Source organism: Marmota monax, unplaced genomic scaffold (assembly GCF_021218885.2).
Source record: "Marmota monax isolate L192 unplaced genomic scaffold, Marmota_monax_Labrador192_F-V1.1 WCK01_AAM20220418_F8-fsc00008, whole genome shotgun sequence".
NCBI lineage: Eukaryota > Metazoa > Chordata > Mammalia > Rodentia > Sciuridae > Marmota > Marmota monax.
In genome coordinates this window covers 6,168,254-6,185,877 of record NW_026694432.1, presented here as the reverse complement: position 1 = coordinate 6,185,877, position 17,624 = coordinate 6,168,254, and the positions used below count along the sequence as shown (strand labels likewise).

General features: G+C 43.9%; 1 protein-coding gene and 1 long non-coding RNA gene across 4 annotated transcripts; one reads left to right on the top strand and one right to left on the bottom strand.

The window, feature by feature from the left end:
- Positions 1–241: 241 nt before the first annotated feature.
- On the bottom strand, positions 242–7,966 carry LOC124110269 (uncharacterized). Of its 2 annotated transcripts, none has more exons than XR_006857241.2 (4): positions 7,875–7,966; positions 5,344–5,444; positions 4,578–4,730; positions 242–2,294 (listed from the first exon to the last, which is right to left on the bottom strand). It is a non-coding gene; the product is annotated as an uncharacterized LOC124110269 (long non-coding RNA). The 2 variants fall into 2 exon arrangements; XR_006857242.2 differs by lacking the exon at positions 7,875–7,966 and adding an exon at positions 5,744–7,686.
- A 79-nt stretch (positions 7,967–8,045) lies between these two features.
- On the top strand, positions 8,046–17,574 carry Dmap1 (DNA methyltransferase 1 associated protein 1). 2 transcript variants are annotated; one of them, XM_046469480.2, is made up of 10 exons: positions 8,046–8,420; positions 8,941–9,032; positions 9,281–9,476; positions 15,391–15,549; positions 15,641–15,808; positions 16,067–16,252; positions 16,415–16,486; positions 16,776–16,848; positions 16,969–17,264; positions 17,400–17,574. In XM_046469480.2, the coding sequence occupies exons 1-10, from the start codon at positions 8,316–8,318 to the stop codon at positions 17,517–17,519; spliced, it is 1,467 nt and encodes a 488-aa protein (XP_046325436.1). In that variant the 5' UTR covers positions 8,046–8,315; the 3' UTR covers positions 17,520–17,574. The 2 variants fall into 2 exon arrangements, with proteins under 2 accessions (XP_046325436.1, XP_046325437.1); XM_046469481.2 differs by having other exon boundaries at positions 8,048–8,420; positions 17,460–17,574.
- Positions 17,575–17,624: the final 50 nt, after the last annotated feature.

Sequence of the window (17,624 nt, the reverse complement as noted above, 5' to 3'; positions counted from 1 at the left end):
GTTGTGTCTGCCAAAAAATAAAAAATAAATATTAAAAAATTCTCTCTCTCTAAAAAAAAAAAATGCACCAGGATCAAAGCATTTCAGATTCAATGAAGTGAGTAAATCCCATGAAAATACATCTCAGTGATATTTCTGGAGGTCCAGTGTTCTAGGCCATATCACCACGTCCCCTTCTAAGCACAAGTTAATTCATTTTACATTCTGAAAGGTATATGAAAGAAGAATAATACAAATATCATTGATTCTAAAGGACATAAGTTATTTATTGAGATGAAATCAACACAATGTAAAATTAACCATTTTAAAGTGAAAAATTCAGTGGCATTTAGTGCATTTATAAGGTTGTCATCATCCCCCCAGTTTTAATATGCCAGTGTATCCCATGATCAATGGCATATCATGGTTTTATTGACAGCATTTAAAAAAATTATTCACAGTGGAATATCAGTAGTGTACTTTACAACTGAAGACATCTTAGATTAGTTGAAATATAGTATTTGGCTGCCTTCTTGGAATTCTGAGGCAACACACCCCATATTTGGGTGTCTTATACCTGCCCATTTACCTGAAAGATAATTTCAGTTACCTGAATGGCTGCAGTTTTGAGAGGAAATCTAAGAAAAAAGTCCTCAAGTGGTCTAGGCTGCTATGTAAGCAGATATGCCAGCTGATTTCCATGACCCACACTCTAATCATGTTTAGGTCACTATTCTGATGGAACATATAGCAAACCCAAGGGAGCTGGGTGTGATGGCACAGAGACTTGGGAGCCTGAGACAGGAGGATCACAAGTTCCAGGCCAGTCTCAGCTATTTAGCGAGGTCTTCAGGAACTCAGGGAGATCCTGTCTCAAAATAAAATAAATAAATAAATAAATAAATAAAAAGGACTGGGGTTGTAGCTCAGTGGTAAAGCGTCCCTGGGTTCAATTCCTAATGTGTGTGGGGGAAGTATAGGAAGACTGCAGAAGAAGTCACTAGAATATGTGAAGAAAGCCATGTCATCTTTAGCAAATTGCTGAACTCCTTTTGAGAAACAACTTCATCTTGCTCCTGGGCCCTCACATAGACTAAATGTCCAGGGGATTACCACATGATCTTGAAACTTAACCTGTCTGTCATAACCTGAAAACTATTTGATCTGGCACAAAGTCTCTAGTGTCTTATAGCAATTTGTCATCAAGTAGAAAGGGTACAAACGAGACCAGGACCACAATGTTCTCCTTTCCTGCTTATCCCTCAACCAACCCCTATGGGCTTAAGTGACAGAGATGGTTCAAATGAACAAAAAGAGGCAAACTCAAATAACTACTTTGAGTATAAACATACAAGTAAGTTGGGGAAAAATGGAGGAAAAAGGTCTACTGTGCAAACAGTAAGCTTACAAAGTCTGGAGTGGTTATAATATCAGATAAAGTACATGTCAATATAAAGATTATTATCAGAGATAAATATGGATATTTTGTAATGATACAAAGGTCCATTCACCTGGAAAACATAACAATTATAAATGTATATTTTCCTAGTAATAGAGCTTCAAAATATGTCGAGCAAAAATGGATAAAATTTTAAAAAGAGGTAGACAATTCTACAATTATAGTTGGAGATTTTAACACCCTTCTTAGCAATCAATGGAATATTAGAAAAAAAATAATCAAGACATAAATGATATGAACTACTGTCAATCATATTGACCTAATTGACATTTATAGAACCTCATGCCAAACAATTGCAGGATACGCTTCTTTTCCCCCAAGTACATGTGCTATGTTCACTAATGGACCATATGCTAGGCCATAAAACAAGTTTCAATAAAGTTAAAAGGATTTAAATCATATGGAATAAATTCTCTGACTACAGTGGAATTAAATTAGATACCAATAATCATAAGATATCTAGAAAACTCAAATATTTGGAAATTAAGCAACATACTTCCAAATAATCATTGGCCAAAGCAATCATAAAGGAAATTAGAATGATAACAAAATTTAAAATTTGCAAGGTGCAGCTAAAGCAGTGAAATTTACAGCTTTAAATATTTATAAAGAATAAAGAATAAACTCCTTAAATTTTATAATGGAATGCTGACTTGCATCTCCAACTTTACGGTTCAATGGATTGGATAATTTTCAGTTCATGCTGGGCAGTTCCCATTAGTGTTTCATAGTCAGGCGATCAGCTTCTTCCAGAGCCCAGTTGTCAGCCAGAAGCTGGTTTTCCAAAGGTGGCAATTGTTTGCAGGTGAGATTAAGGACTTCTTCCAGAACCCTGGGTGTCTGTGCTATGATTCTCCTATTGGGTCAGAAGAAGGCAAATATTAGATCTTTGCAACAAAATACTTTCAGCATCATTGGATGTGTTCCATAACCAGGCCCAACTAGGAGCACAGCTTACATTCTAACCCAGACCTCCCATAGAGCTCCTTTGGAGCCAAGTTCCTTTCAAAACTTACCAGTCACTGGATAAAAAGGCAGAGCATGAACAAAGGTACCGTACAGCCTGCAAGCCCAAAGATACCCACCAACCTTTGCAACTCTTTCTTCATGGTGGGTGGTACAAGGTGTAGCACCCTCTCTCTTACTTTAGTACATATTTATTAAGTTAGTTTGGAAAGCAAAAGCATTCCCTTTAACAAAGAAGTTTATAAGGGAAATCAGACTAGAAGGACTGGCTCATCAAGTGAAAATACAAGATGAACAAGACAGACAAAGTTACCCATTTGTTTGTGGTGGAGAAACAGCAATTTTCTCGCATACTTATCCTATCTAAAGATCATATGTTGTCAGAAGTCAGCACTGCAAAAGTCAGGAATAAAGTTGTCTTTGTTAGGGAGTCAGTAATCAAATTGGAAACGCTTAAGTTTTCATTATCTGGGATTTAGGATGAGTCAGTATGGCACTTGGTTTTGGGTTCAAGGGCTGGGGAGTACAGGGATTGAACTCAGAGACACTCTACCACTGAACCACATCCCAGCCCTTTTTGTTTTGTTTTTGTTTTTGTTGTAGATAGACACAATATCTTTATTTAATTAATTTATTTATTTATATGTGTGCTGAGGATCAAACCCAGTGCCTCACATGAGCTACAGTCCCAGCCCGCTTTTTGTTTTTTGAGACAGGGTTTCTCTGAGTTGCTGAGGCTGGCCTTGAATTGTGATCCTCTACCCTCAGCCTCTGAAGGACCTGAGATTACAGGCCTGTACCACCTTACCAGGCAAGAGACTTTTGAATATTTTCAGCTTGGAACAACTATGAATAATACCATTCTGATGTTTTGTTTATGTCTTTGGTGAACATGAGCATTTCTCTTGAGAACTTACCCAGGAGCAGAACTGCTGTGACAGCAGGTTTATGTATATTTAACTTTAGTAAATAATGTCAAATGATGTTCCTATGTGGTCATAATAATTTAATTTCCATCAATAATATAGAGGAGTTATGCTGCACCATATCTTCACCAAAATTTTGTATTGTTAGTTTTTTTTTTTTGTTTTTTTTTTTTTACTTTAGCCATACTTGCGGGGAAAATGCAAACTACCAATATTGAAATGAAGAGGAACTAGGACAATAAATATTAAAGAAATTGAAGTGACAAAGACTGTCTTCATCTAAAAAAACAAAACAAAAAAAGTTTTGGTTTTTTAGATGAAGAGAGTGCACCACTGTGCTTGGCTAAATAGCATAATCTTGACTCTAAAATTAGATAAAGATAGTTATAAGTAAATAAAAGTATAAGTCCATTTCACTTATGAATAGGTTATTTAAAAATTCTAAATAAAATATTAGCTACCTGAAGCCAAGATGCATTGTGATCAGATGGATTTCATTCTGTGAATGTAACATCAGAAAATCTGTCAACTCACTTCATTAATAGACTAAAGGAGATAATTCATATGAATATATCAATTAATAAAAAATTTTGCCAGCTTATCACCTATTTATGACTAGAGGATAAACAATTATTAGAAAACTGAGTTGATTGTGGTAGCATACACCTGTAATCCCAGAAGCTTTGGAGGCCCAGGCAGGAGGATCACAAGTTTGAGGCCAGCTTTGGCAATGTAGTGAGACCCTATCTTGAAATAAAGAAATAAAAAGGGCTGGGTGTGGTGGTACACGCCTATAATCCTAGCAGCTCAGGAGGCTGAGGCAGGAGGATCTGAGTTCAAAGCCAGCCTCAGCAATGGTGAGGAGCTAAGCAACTCAGTGAGACCCTTTCTCGAAATAAAATACAAAATAGGGCTTGGGGATATGGTTCAGTGGCCAAGTGTCCCTGAGTTCAATCGCTGGCATAAATAAATAAATAAATACATACATACATACATACATAAATACATAAATAAAATAAAATAAAAGGACTGGCGATGTGACTCAGTGGTAAAGTGTCCCTGGGTTCAATTTCCAGTCAAAAAGAAAAGATGCAGGAAAAAAAAAAGCAAAAAGAAAGATAAACTTTAAGTACACTCCCTTTAAAATCAGGAATAAGACAAGGATGCCCACTACCACAGCTGCTGTTTGCCTATTTCTGTGACCCTGGCCAATGCTAAAAGAAGAAGAAATAAGTGTTTAGGCTTACTTCATTATTTGCAGATGACATGATGGAATCCACCCCTGCCTTAGTCGTTTCCCAAATGTTTCCCAGAGAGTCCTGGTCTCCTCACTGCGGCCCAGTCCATGCTCCACAGCCCTGCTGGGTCTGTCTTCCTTCTCTCTTTTCCTTCCTTCTTTCCTTTTATTATAAAAGAAATACACATTCATTATAAGATGCATAGAAAATACCTATAGGCAAAAGGGAGAACATATAAAGTGCCTAAATAGAAACTACCAATGGTATAATTTTGGCTTCTCTTTTCCGATTTTTTTTCTCTACATAGACACACTTATAAAAGGGAGAGAACATAAACTCTCTGAAGGCAGTAATGAAGTTTGCCTTCTTTACTGCTACATATCCAAGGCCTAGTATAGTGCCTGGCATATGAGAGTATATATGTAAATGGCATACAATAAGTACCAAACAAATATTTGTTGAATGAATTTATGAACAAAAATGAAAACACATTTCTACCAACAGCATATGCTAATGTCTATTTCATCTATATCTTGGACAAGAATGGGTATCGCAGTTATTTAAAAGTTTTACCTATCTGATAGACAACAAAATAGTACCCCTTTGTGGTTTTAAAATCTTAATTTCTTTGATTACTAGTGAGGCTTAACACTTACCCATATGTTCATTAGCTATTGTACTATTTCTACAACTTCTTCTAATGCTCTTGGCGCATTTTAAAAATTGGAACATTTGTCCTTATCTTGTTAGTGTGGAAATGTGCTCTATTACTAACCTGATAAAGTTCAAATCAGATCTCCATTACTCCATGTATGACTGCCTCCTTTTCCCCATAGTGTCTTTCTGAGGAGCTTCTCCAAATAGGGCACACTTTCACTTAAAAAAAAAAAAACAGAATTCTTTTTAAACTTTATTTACTTATTTTTTTATGTGGTGCTGAGGATGGAATCCAGTGCCTCACATGTGCTAGGCAAGGCTCTGCCACTGAGTCACAACCCCAGCCCACACACTTTCCATTTTTCAAATGAAGAAACAAGCTCTGAGAAATAGTTCAGGTTCAGAAGTTGAGACCCAATGCATCCTTAAGGAGCTTGTAGTCTTGGTGAAGAGACGGGAGGATGTCATATGGTCCTTACAGTAAAACTCAACTCCTTGCCATGGCCCACAATGCCTACCTCTGATCTCAGCTCTTCCTGTGCTCCCCCTCTCTCGAAAGACGCACCATACTGGGTATTAGTCAGGTTTCCATTGATGTGACAAAATCCTGAGGTAAACAACTTAAAGGAGGAAAAGTTCATTTTGGATCGCAGTTTCAGCCCCTGGTTGATTTGCCTTATTGATTTTGAGCCTGTGGTAGAACATTGTGGTAGGAATGGGTGATGGAGGAGGCCTTTTATCTCATGACAACCAGAAAGCAGAGAGGAGGAACAGGGAGAGACAGGGGTGCGGAAAGGGGCTAGGATCCAAATATTCCCTTCAAGGGCATGTTCCCAATGACCTAATTTCCTTCCAGTAGGTCCCACCTCCTGAAGTTTCTATCACCTTCCAATAAGGCTAGGGACAAAGACTTTACCATATGGGCCTTTGTGGGGACATTTAAGATCCAAACCATAACACCTTCTTTATCTATTTCCCTTAAAAAATAGGGCACCTTCTGTTTTAGGAAATTTGCACTTGCTTTTCTTCCTGCCTGAAACATTCCTTCTCCAGATATCGTGGCTATTTCTGTTGTTTCAATCCTAGTTCACATTTTGACTCCCTGGAGAAACATTCCCTGACCACACTATTCCATGCTATTACTCTTTTATTTCCTTCACAGCTCTTATCACGATCAAAAGTTACATAATGGATTTTATTGTTTATATTCTCTTTGCCCACAAAATAAAACCTCCACAGGAAATATTTCTATCTCATTCACCTATTGCATCCCCAAGTCCAAGAACTGTGCCTGGCACACATACTAATTTACATATTAGCATCACTGTCTTACATAATTAATTAAACAAATACTGACACAATTAATTAACTATAAGTAAGGTCAAGTGCTTAAGGCAGAGGCACAAGTCTCATTCCCAGTGCTTTACTTCTGGCTCCAAGGACCATTCCTTTACCCTGAGGGCAATTTTTGCTGCAAGACCTAGGTTCCCCCAGAAACTGGAATTCAGTAGATCCAGCCAGGAATCAGTCAGGAACAGGACAAGGTTTGTACTTCCAGGCATAGTTCTCCAGAGTTTTGGGCTTGGGCTGCAGTGGTTGTATCCCCTTCTCCTGTTCAGATGATAGGATGCAACATTTATATCTAACTTGTATAGATCCTCTAGTACTTGTGGGGATCTTTGGCAGGTCTTAGCTTATGGTCTCAATGCCTTAACAAGCCCCAATTTATGCCCCACACTAATTGCCCATGTATCCTCCATGTTGGCAGGTGATTTGCAGAGGCTGAAGCTGGGAGCTGCTTCCTCTGTCACTTCTGCTCTTCCTCAGGACCTCCTGTTTCTTTCTCCAGGGATGTCAGCAGATTTCTTCCTTTTGGGGATACTTCTTCCAGTAGCTCCCTACTTGAAGCTGTGTTTTGAGCCTCTTTGTAACTCAAAATAGTGCAGCTAGCTCCCGGACTGGGGAAGTTCCAGGAATCTGGGTTCAAGAAAAGCCCCAGAGGCCCCAAACTCAAAGCCACTTCCATCACAGGAGGTGCAAGTAAAGGTCCAGACTCCATCTTGGTAGCCACCCAGGGCTGCTTGGCCTGTCTAGTTTATCTCTTTGATGCCAAATTTAACACAGGTACACGTTAATATTTAATAAACAAAGGCAATTACTATCACTAATTCATTTAATTAAAAATGTCCCAGGCACTGAGCTGATATTTTACATGGATTATTAGTATTTCACTTAGGCGGGTATTACTACAATTTTCATTTTGTAAATTAAGAAACAGGTTAAGCCAGGCGCAGTAGCGCACGCCTGTAATCCCAGTGGCTGGGAGGCTGAGGCAGGAGGATCGCGAGTTCAAAGCCAATTTCAGCAATGGCGAGGGCTAAGCAACTCAGTGAAACCCTGCCTCTAAATAAAATACAAAATAGGGCTGGGGATGTGGCTCAGTAGTCGAGTGCCCTTGAGTTCAATCCCTGGTTACTGCTCCCGCCCCCCCCTCAAAAAAAAAAAAGGGAAGAGGAAAAAAAAAAGGAAACAGGTTAAGATAAATTGACTTCCTAACGTCACAAGGCTGTGAGCTTTTCTTTTTCTTTCCACTCCCCGAGATGCAATGGAGCAACACAGAAGGCAAAAGCCGGAAACCGGGCGGCGTACCATCTTGAGTGGGGTCGCGGGAGGACAGGACTGTGATAAACTCCGCGCGGTTAGTAGCTTTCACACTGGGTTGCTAGCCGGCTCTGTTTCCTCCAAGCACAGACCGGAAGTGTTTCTGTCGGCTGTGTTTCTAACGTGTACAACCGGAAGTTTCTGCCCGAGGCTTTGCGGTGTTAGGGGAGCGGCGCAGGGAAACGCAGCTGGCAGACCCAGGTGTGGAGGAGCAGGGGTGAGGAACAAGGAGGTGAATGAGGCTGTTACGGACACCCAAGCAACGGGACATACGCAGAACCCCGACCTGACTGGGACCGCTTTCCTTGCCGCCCTCCTCTTCACCCCGCCCCCACTCGGGTCCGGAGTGGACCCGCCCCCTGGCCTGAACGTGGTCTCTCAGGCACTGACCCTTGACCTAGGGGGTGCTCCCCCAATCTCTCAGGCGTGATGGCTACGGGTGCGGATGTACGGGATATTCTAGAACTCGGGGGTCCAGAGGGTGATGCAGCCTCCGGGACCATCAGCAAGAAAGACATTATCAACCCGGACAAGGTAACAGGTGTATCAGAAAGCATGGGGGTAATGAGGAGTGAGGGGGTGACGACGGGAGAGGTGGTGGAGTGGTACACTTCTAGTGAGATGCACGATAGAAAGGTGTGACATTATGGTACAGAGAAAGTATCATCCTCCATAAGATGGATGATGGAGAGGTGGGACACTGTGGGAGTGGAGGGGACCAAGAGAGTGGGGCACCTCCAAGAGATGAGAGGACAAAAGAGAGAAAATTATTGGGGGTGGAGACCAAGATGTTGTGTTATTAGTCTGAGAGATGGGGAGAGGATCTTCAATTTTGACATATCAAGGCTCTATTAGATGAGGGAGGAAAGGGGAATGATCTGCTCAGACTGGGTACACTCCAGAAAGTGGATTTCTGTGCCTTTAAAGTGTGTCATCATAATGTTAGTATGTGTGTAACTGTTCTTGTGATGGTTTGTTCAGGGATTGTGCTGAGCTAAAGAATTTTAGGGAAAGGAGGTCTAGGTTGTGGTTCCTTCCTTGTTTTCTTCCTCAGAAAAAGTCCAAGAAGTCCTCTGAGACACTAACCTTCAAGAGGCCTGAGGGCATGCACCGGGAAGTTTATGCCCTGCTCTACTCTGATAAGAAGCAAGTATTTGGAATCCCCAATTCCCATTCTCTGGCCCCTGACCTAACCACCATATCCCTGACTCCTGGTTTTTTTCTTCCAGTTCTCTCCTTACCTTCCCTCTTCAGTCAGGGCTCCTGCTTGCTGAGCAGGATGTGAGAGGACCTCAGATGTCTTAATCTAGGACATGACTTCCTTGCTCAAGGGTAAATCAGCTCCTAGAGCCCTTCTGATTCTAACCTTACACCTCCCTAAATCCTACTGCCAGGGATGCACCCCCACTGTTACCCAGTGACACTGGTCAGGGCTACCGCACAGTGAAAGCCAAGTTGGGCTCCAAGAAGGTGCGACCCTGGAAGTGGATGCCATTCACTAACCCAGCCCGAAAGGATGGAGCTATGTTTTTCCACTGGCGACGGGCAGCAGAGGAAGGCAAGGACTACCCTTTCGCCAGGTTCAATAAGGTGAGCTACACCATTTGGACACAGGCCGATGCTGCCCACCTACTCTGAGCCATATGTATGAGCTCTCTTGTCTCCTAGGGTTGGCTCTAGATGTATGCTTGGTCCAGCCATGGTTACCCACTCAGTCCTCATGTCAAATAAATGCTAAATGGGATTCTATAGGTCTTTTCTGCCCATGAGATCCTATCCTTCCCTGAAACAACTTTGTTTCTTGGTGACTTCTCTTAGCCTTTCAAATCCTTCTGTTTCTCAGAGCTGTAGCCTACATGTTTTTTTCACTCTGTGTTTTCTCTGTAGTGTGTCTATAGATGTCACTTACTGACAGATCTTTCAGAATGCCCCATAGGTACATCACATCAAATTGGTACCCCTGAGCAAAACTCATTTCCATTTTCTGCCCCCAAATCCGTTCCCCATCTCACTGAATGGCACTAGTATCCACCCACTTGGGAATCATACTTGACAGCCTTCTCCCTTAGGTCTCAACAGCAGGACAAAGAGATAGCACGAGAAGGCAGTTAACAATCATCTAAGGAAATAAAATAAGTTGGATTCTTTCAGTTAAAAGAATCCAACTTATTTTATATCACATCAATAAAATGAAACCAGGATATAAATGAATATGAAATGAGATGCAGAATGAACATCTAGGTGTAGGGGAGGCCTACTTTTAGATAGGGTGGTCATGGAGGGCCTCTCTGAGAAGGTGACATTTAAACTAGACTGTTGTGATACATCATCGAGTCCTGCTGATTGTTTCCACAGTAAATCATATTTCTGCCTATATTCTCCATCCTCTCTGCCAGCATTCTAATCCAAATTGAATTATCTCTGGTTTGAATAATTAAGATTCAGCCAGAGCAGGACCTTATCCAGACTTACCCAGCCAGTAAGAGGTAGAGCTAGACTAGATTGGAATTCCTGTCCAAGACTTAGCCACTGTACAATGAGGCCTCACAGGTGTTCTTGCTTGGAACACCCTTTCCTCTCAGTCCAGTATATCCAACTGTACTTGGACACCTTCCCCTGGATGGCTCACAGATTTCTCAGACTGAGCATGGCCACATGTGAATCCATCACTCCCCACATCCCAAACCAGGTTTTCCTCCATTTCATCATCATCCCTAAGCCAGTGAAGGAGAGACAGGAGATATAAGGCTGGGGAGGAACAGCCATAAGGCAAGGCCTCTGACAGAGTGGGAGGGAGGTGGGATGAGACAGGTTGAGGTGAAGACAAAATAATGTTCACTTTGTGTTTAGTAAATACTGCACCATGCCAAGTTGAGGTCTAACAATTGAGGGCACAAAAATGCAGTGGCATAAGCCTGTAATCCCAACCGCTCCGGGAGGCTGTGACAGGAGAATCAAGAGTTTAAGGCCAGCCTCAGCCATGGTGAGGCGCTAAACAACTCAGTGAGACCCTGTCTCTAAATAAAATACAAAATAGGGCTGGGGATGTGGCTCAGTGGTCAAGTGCCCGTGAGTTCAATCCCTGGTACCAAACAAACAAACAAAAACCTCATATTGTTAGGATGGTGGGGGTAGGGGTAGAGGCAATCACAATCTGGTGGGATACATGCAATATTGGGAGGGCCTGATGATCATGGAAGTTTTCTGGAGTTGTTAAAGAGTCTGAGTTTTCATGAAGGATGTCACCAGGTGGTATTAGGAAAGGCATGTAATAATTTTTTTGGGCAAAGGGAATAGCATGAGCAAAACCATAAAAGATCAATTTAAAAAATTGTCGATGGTCTTTATTTTATTGATTTATTTGTTTATATGCAGTGTTGAGAATTGAACCCAGTGCCTCACACATGCAAGTCAAGCACTCTACCACTGAGCCACAACCCCAGCCCCATAAAATGATAATTTTAAAGGGTCATGTGTATGGGATACTGTGGGCATTTCCATGCTGATGAATCCTAAAACCCAAGGTGGGGCATGGTGGGAGATGCCAAAAACCCAAGGTGGGGCATGGTGGGAGATGCCACCCAAGCAGTGAATAGCATCCAGGTCAGGTAAGGCCTTGGCATCCAGGCTCAAGAATTTGGCTTTACTCTGGTGTCATTGGGTAAACATGGACAGATTTTAAGCAGAACAGTGTCAAGATCAGATTTGAGTTTTGGGTGACTACAGGGCCAGAGAATGAAGCCAGAGTTAAATGAATTAATGATCTTCTCCAGTAATCCTTCTCACCATGGATCCCATCTCACTCAGTGGCTCCCTGTCCACTCCCTTGCTTAGGCCAGAAACCTGGGTGGCATCTCCCTGGTCCTACACGCTCAAGCCCTGTGGTTTCTATCTCCTGAAGCCTCTTGATCTGCGCCCTTCTCACTGCTTTCCTGAAGCAGCTCAGGCCTTTCTACCTCCCACCTGCATTACAGCTGGTCCCTAGACTCTTGTTTATCCTCTCTGTCCTCACTGCTGTTGGGGTGATCTTTGATAGAAGAACTATGACCTTTTGTTTTCCTTAAAACTAACTCTGCTGGTTCCTATCACCTTCAGGACAATTTTAGACTCTGTAGCAGGGCTTGTAGCTGGCTTCTGCTAATTTGCCAGGCTCTTTTTGCATCTCTCCATTTCGGCATTTGTTTCCCAACATGTTCTCTCTGTCAGGCCCATGCACATTATGCTGTTTTTCTCTGTATTGCCCACTCTACTTAGGATTCTTTTCCCATTTCCCCTTACTAGTTCACTTCTTTTTAACTTTTTTTTTTTTTTTTTTTTTGTGATACTAGTGATTGAGCCCAGCAGCACTCAGCCATTGAGCTACATCTTCATCCTTTTTTTTCCTTAGATAAATATCCCAGCCATATGTGTGTGTGTGTATTTATTTATATTTATATATATATATATACATATATATATATATACACACATATATACATGTATATATATATATATATATTTTTATGTATTTATTTTTATGTGGTGCTGAGACTTGAACCCAGGGCCTCACATCTGCAAGGCAAGAGCTCTACCACTGAGCTATAGCCCCAGCCCAATCCCCAGCCCTTTTTATTTTTTATTTTAAGACAAGGTTTCACTAAGATGCCAAGGCTGTCCTCAAACTGGTGATCCTCCTGCCTTAGCTTCCCAAGTCATTGGGATTATAGGCATGTGCCACTAAGCTCAGCTCTAATTAATATCTTTTTTTTTTTTTTTCTTACAGTACTGGGGATTATACCCAGGGGAACAACCAGTGAACCACATTCCCAGTACCCCCAACCTTTTTAAAAAATTTCAAGGCAGGGTCTTGCTAAGTTGCCCAAGCTGACCTTGCATTTTCAGTCCTCCTGCCTCAGCCTCCTGAATTTCTGGTATCAGGTGTGCACCATTATTCCTGGCACACTTTTACTTAACCTTAAACGAGCCCTGATTTATCTCTTCTCTGTCCAACTCTTGTCCCCATGTTGGACCCAGTGTCCCTTATTAGCACAGTAGGCATTCCTTTGTCTTCAGATTCACCACTACTAAAATAATTTTTTTTTTTTCAGCTCAACTCTGAGCTCTGAGAGGTGAAGACCACTTCACCTCATATTCTTATTTAACACTATGTTTCTGACATAGGTGAGACAGGCCCATGATATTTGTTGAATGAATACATAAATGGTATACCTTACTTCACTGTGAGTGCCTCAAGAACAGGATTGGCTATGCTGTTACTATGTTTTTAGGCTTTTTAAAATTAAATGCACAGAAGGGATACATAATCAAGCCTGGGAAACCAGAGAGCCTCCAGAGAAGATAATGCCTGAAGGAGATTAAAAGGATGAAAATATTACAGGCAGAAGAAATGTGGAAGTGAAAAGGCATATCAGCCAATAACAAAGGCAGAGGGGAAGGATCTGCTATGTTCCAGAAACTGCTGGTCATTTGGCTGGAACTTAGGGTCTGTGAAGGACAGGTCATTCACTCATGTGTTCATTGACTGATTCAGTAGATATTCACTGGTACCTAATGGTGGAAATTAACTAAATAATCCTTGCTCTTGAGGGGTTTGTAAATTGAAGAAACTTTCTTTTTTACTAAAAGCACCTCAGTTTTGCTGAGGCTAGTTTTGGACTTGTAATCCTCCTGCCTCAGTCTCCCAAGATCTTGGGATTATAGGCATGTTGCCACTGTGCCTAGCCCTTTTTTTATCTTTATTTTTTGGTACCAGGGATTTATCCAGGGGTGCTTAACTACTGAGCCATATCCCCAACCCTTTTTTATTTTTTTGAGGTGGGGAGTACTAGGGATTGAACTCAGGAGCAGTCAACCACTGAGCCACATCCCCAGTCCTATTTTATGTTTTATTTAGAGACAGGGTTCTCACTGAGTTGCTCAGCACTTCACTTTTGTTGAGGCTGACTTTGAACTTGTGATCTCCCTGCCTCAGTCTTCTGAGCTGCTGGGATTATAGGCATGTGCCACTGCATCCAGCCCTTTTTTGTTTTTGAGACAGGTTTTACTGAGATGCTTAGGACCTTGCTAAGTTTCTGAGGCTGGCTTTGAACTTGTGATCCTCCTGCCTCAGCCTCCCCAGCCACTGGGATTACAGGCATGTGCCACTGTGCTCAGCTGAAGGCACTTTATTTTGAAGGTGGGAGGCTTAGTGTGTAATGTGGTAAGATCCATTGTTCTAGAACCATGCATCTCAAATTATCTGTGGTGAAGGACATATTTCTGTTTTATTTTCAATCCATCAAAGACTGATAAAGATAAAAAAGATAATACAAGTTTCTTCATATTAAATTAACCAGCCCAGTTAGGTTTTCCGTGTTTCTGCTCAGTTGCTATTTTCACCGTAGACTAGAGAGGACTATACTGCCCTTTCAGTAGCACTGTTCACAAAAGTCAATTTTGACTGCAGAGGGAGAGTTGATTGGCAGAGGTTTGAACGGGGATAAAGAGAGATCAATGGAAAGCTATTTTTCTGAGCCAGACAAGTGATGGTGCTGGCCTGTCCCAGGAGCCAGACAAGTGATGGTGCTGGCCTATCCCAGGATGTGGCAGTGGAGATAGAGAGGGATTTTGGAGGCAAAGCCACAGATTTAATAAGAGGTAGAAATTTAAAGATGCCGGCCAGGTTTCTGGCTTGGGCAACTGGATTGGATGAGGGGGACACTGACTTAGGCCTGGATTAGTGATGTCAGTTTGAGAGGGGTGATGAGTTAGTACTGAGCATGTTAAGTTGAATCCAGAGGAACAGCATGAAACCTCCAATAGGAAGTGTCCCAGAGGCAATTGGAGACAACTGTGTTGTTAATTAAGCAAAAGAAAAACTTCCCCAGTCCAGTCTAGCATTGAGTCAGTCCTTGAGTCTCTGACTGAGAAACTCAGCTTGTGCTGGTACTATTTGTCTCTAGAGGAGACGTGAGGAGTGGGGTGTGGGATGGTGGACCAAGGGGCAGTTGCAGAGTTGTATATATTGGGACTAGGTTCAGGCCCTGTCTCTAGATGCTTGACTTTGGAGAACTCAGGGGAGCGGCAGATCCCACTATCACCACTTGGTGGCAATAGTGCTTCAGACAAAGTTGCATGGCCATTTCTCAGTCTGATGGGTGTATTTAGCCATCTGCCTGGCTCCAGAGTTAACCTTTGGACTCCACGGAAGTGCTTACAAGTGGTCCCCTCACCTTTACTATGGGGGCAGGAGCAGTATCCTGTTACCAGGCTCTGAAGCTGAAGACGGTGAAGCTGCTTTTAGAGTACATCAACAGGCCACAGCCCAGAGGCTGCTATGGTTCTAGTCAAGCAGATAGGTGCTTTCCTCACTCTAGGCTGGCCTCTGCCAGGGGCACAGACAGAGGATTTGCCCTGGTCCCCCTCAGAGACTATCAGTAAACAGGAAGGGCTCTGATGATGGGGCTGGAGCCTGCTGGATACGACCTGATGTGGGTATTTTTCCACTGTCCCTCTGTGTCAGTAGACTGTGCAGGTGCCTGTGTATTCAGAGCAGGAGTACCAGCTCTATCTCCATGATGATGCTTGGACTAAGGCAGAAACTGACCACCTCTTTGACCTAAGCCGCCGTTTTGACCTGCGTTTTGTAGTTATCCACGACCGGTATGACCACCAGCAGTTCAAGGTGAGTTGGTATAAGCATGTGCTTGTGTGCCCACCCCTGGGCCTACGCTTCCTTCATGCTCAATTATCCCCCTGTGTATCTTGGTTTTCAGAAGCGTTCTGTGGAGGACCTGAAGGAGCGGTACTACCACATCTGTGCTAAGCTTGCCAATGTACGGGCTGTGCCAGGCACAGACCTCAAGATACCAGTATTTGATGCTGGGCATGAACGACGGCGGAAGGAACAGCTGGAGCGTCTCTACAACCGGACCCCAGAGCAGGTCAGCTGTGAGCCCCACTGCCTCTCCTCTAAGCCCTACACCCCTTGCTCATTGCCTCCATCCTGTAAACTCTTACCACCCTCACCCCCAGTTTTCCACCTCCAGCCCATTCCTGCTGCTTCCTAGACATCTCCCTGCTCTCCTTCACTTCCATCTAGTCCCTTCCCTCTGAGATAATCCAGCACCCTTCGCCTCCCCGTCCACTCATTCTCCAGATTGCCCTCACACGCTTTTCAGCATCTCTTCTCCCTTTTCTAGGTGGCAGAGGAGGAGTACCTGCTACAGGAGCTGCGCAAGATTGAGGCCCGGAAGAAGGAACGGGAGAAACGCAGCCAGGACCTACAGAAGCTGATCACAGCAGCGGACACCACTGCAGAACAGCGACGCACTGAACGCAAGGCCCCCAAGAAGAAGCTACCCCAGAAAAAGGAGGCCGAGAAGCCGGTGTGGAGCCTGAACCAGCCCAGCTTGGGGTGGAGGGGTCCTGCGCCAAGTGGCCCCACTCAAGTGGGGAGCTCTGAGAGCACACAGAGCTGGTGGGGTGCTGGGAATGACTCTGGGCTCATTCCCCCCGTGACACCTTGGTCTTCATAACTCCTTCCCCAGGCTGTTCCTGAGACTGCAGGGATCAAGTTTCCAGACTTCAAGTCTGCAGGGGTCACACTGCGAAGCCAGAGGGTATGTGAGTTATCTCCTTTAGTTTGTCTGGGCTCTGGGTTCCTGTTGGCCTGAGTGCTGCAGCCAGTAAGAAGGGTGGCTGTAGATAGAGATGGCCTCATCAGGATCACAGAGGGATGTAGGCAGTCTAAGGTCAGAGCTTTCACTATATTCCACTTCTAGGCTGTTTCCTTCTCTGGCCCATAGCTACCTCCAGGAGGCACCTTCCCCCCAACCCCACTATCTTTGGGTCCTTTCAACCCCTAAACCTCTTGTTGGGCAGAGGGCTTAGCTGCCTGGGTCATTGCAGATGAAGCTGCCCAGCTCTGTGGGTCAGAAGAAGATCAAGGCCCTGGAACAGATGTTGCTGGAGCTTGGTGTGGGTGAGTGTGGTACTGAGCCCCACAGGACCTACCCACTGGAGGCTGTGGATGAAGGCTGGACAGGGGGTGGGCAGTTTGTTACAGGCCTTTAGCTACAGTCTGGCTCTGCTTTGCCTGCAGAGCTGAGCCCCACCCCCACGGAGGAGCTGGTACATATGTTCAATGAGCTGCGCAGTGACCTGGTGTTGCTCTATGAGCTCAAGCAGGCCTGCGCCAACTGCGAGTATGAGCTACAGATGCTGCGGCACCGGCATGAGGCACTGGCCCGGGCAGGCGTGCTGGGGGGCCCCACCACACCAGCAGTGGGGCCAGTCCCAGCCTCTGCTGAGTCAGCAGTGTCTGAACCTGGACTTGGCCCTGACCCCACTAAGGACACCATCATTGATGTGGTGGGTGCACCTCTCACACCCAATTCGGTAAGAGCCTGGATGGGCTGGGGGAATGTGCCCTGACCCTATTCCCTCTAGTGCCTGCAGGGGAACTATTGCCTCTTTGAGGGTCTATGGCGGAGGGCAGGAGTGGGTTGACTGGTGGGCATTATCTTCCCCGAGAGTGAAACACACACCAGGCCTTGGGGACAACTGACCTCAGCACCTCCTGTGTCTCCTCAGAGGAAGCGACGGGAATCGGCCTCCAGCTCATCTTCTGTGAAGAAAGCCAAGAAGCCGTGAGAGGCCACCCGGAGTGTGGGTGGTGCTGTGGTGTAAATAGAGCTGCTAACTTAGACTGGGCTGCCTCTGCCTCCTTTCCTGCATTTCTGATGCCCCTGGCTGGGA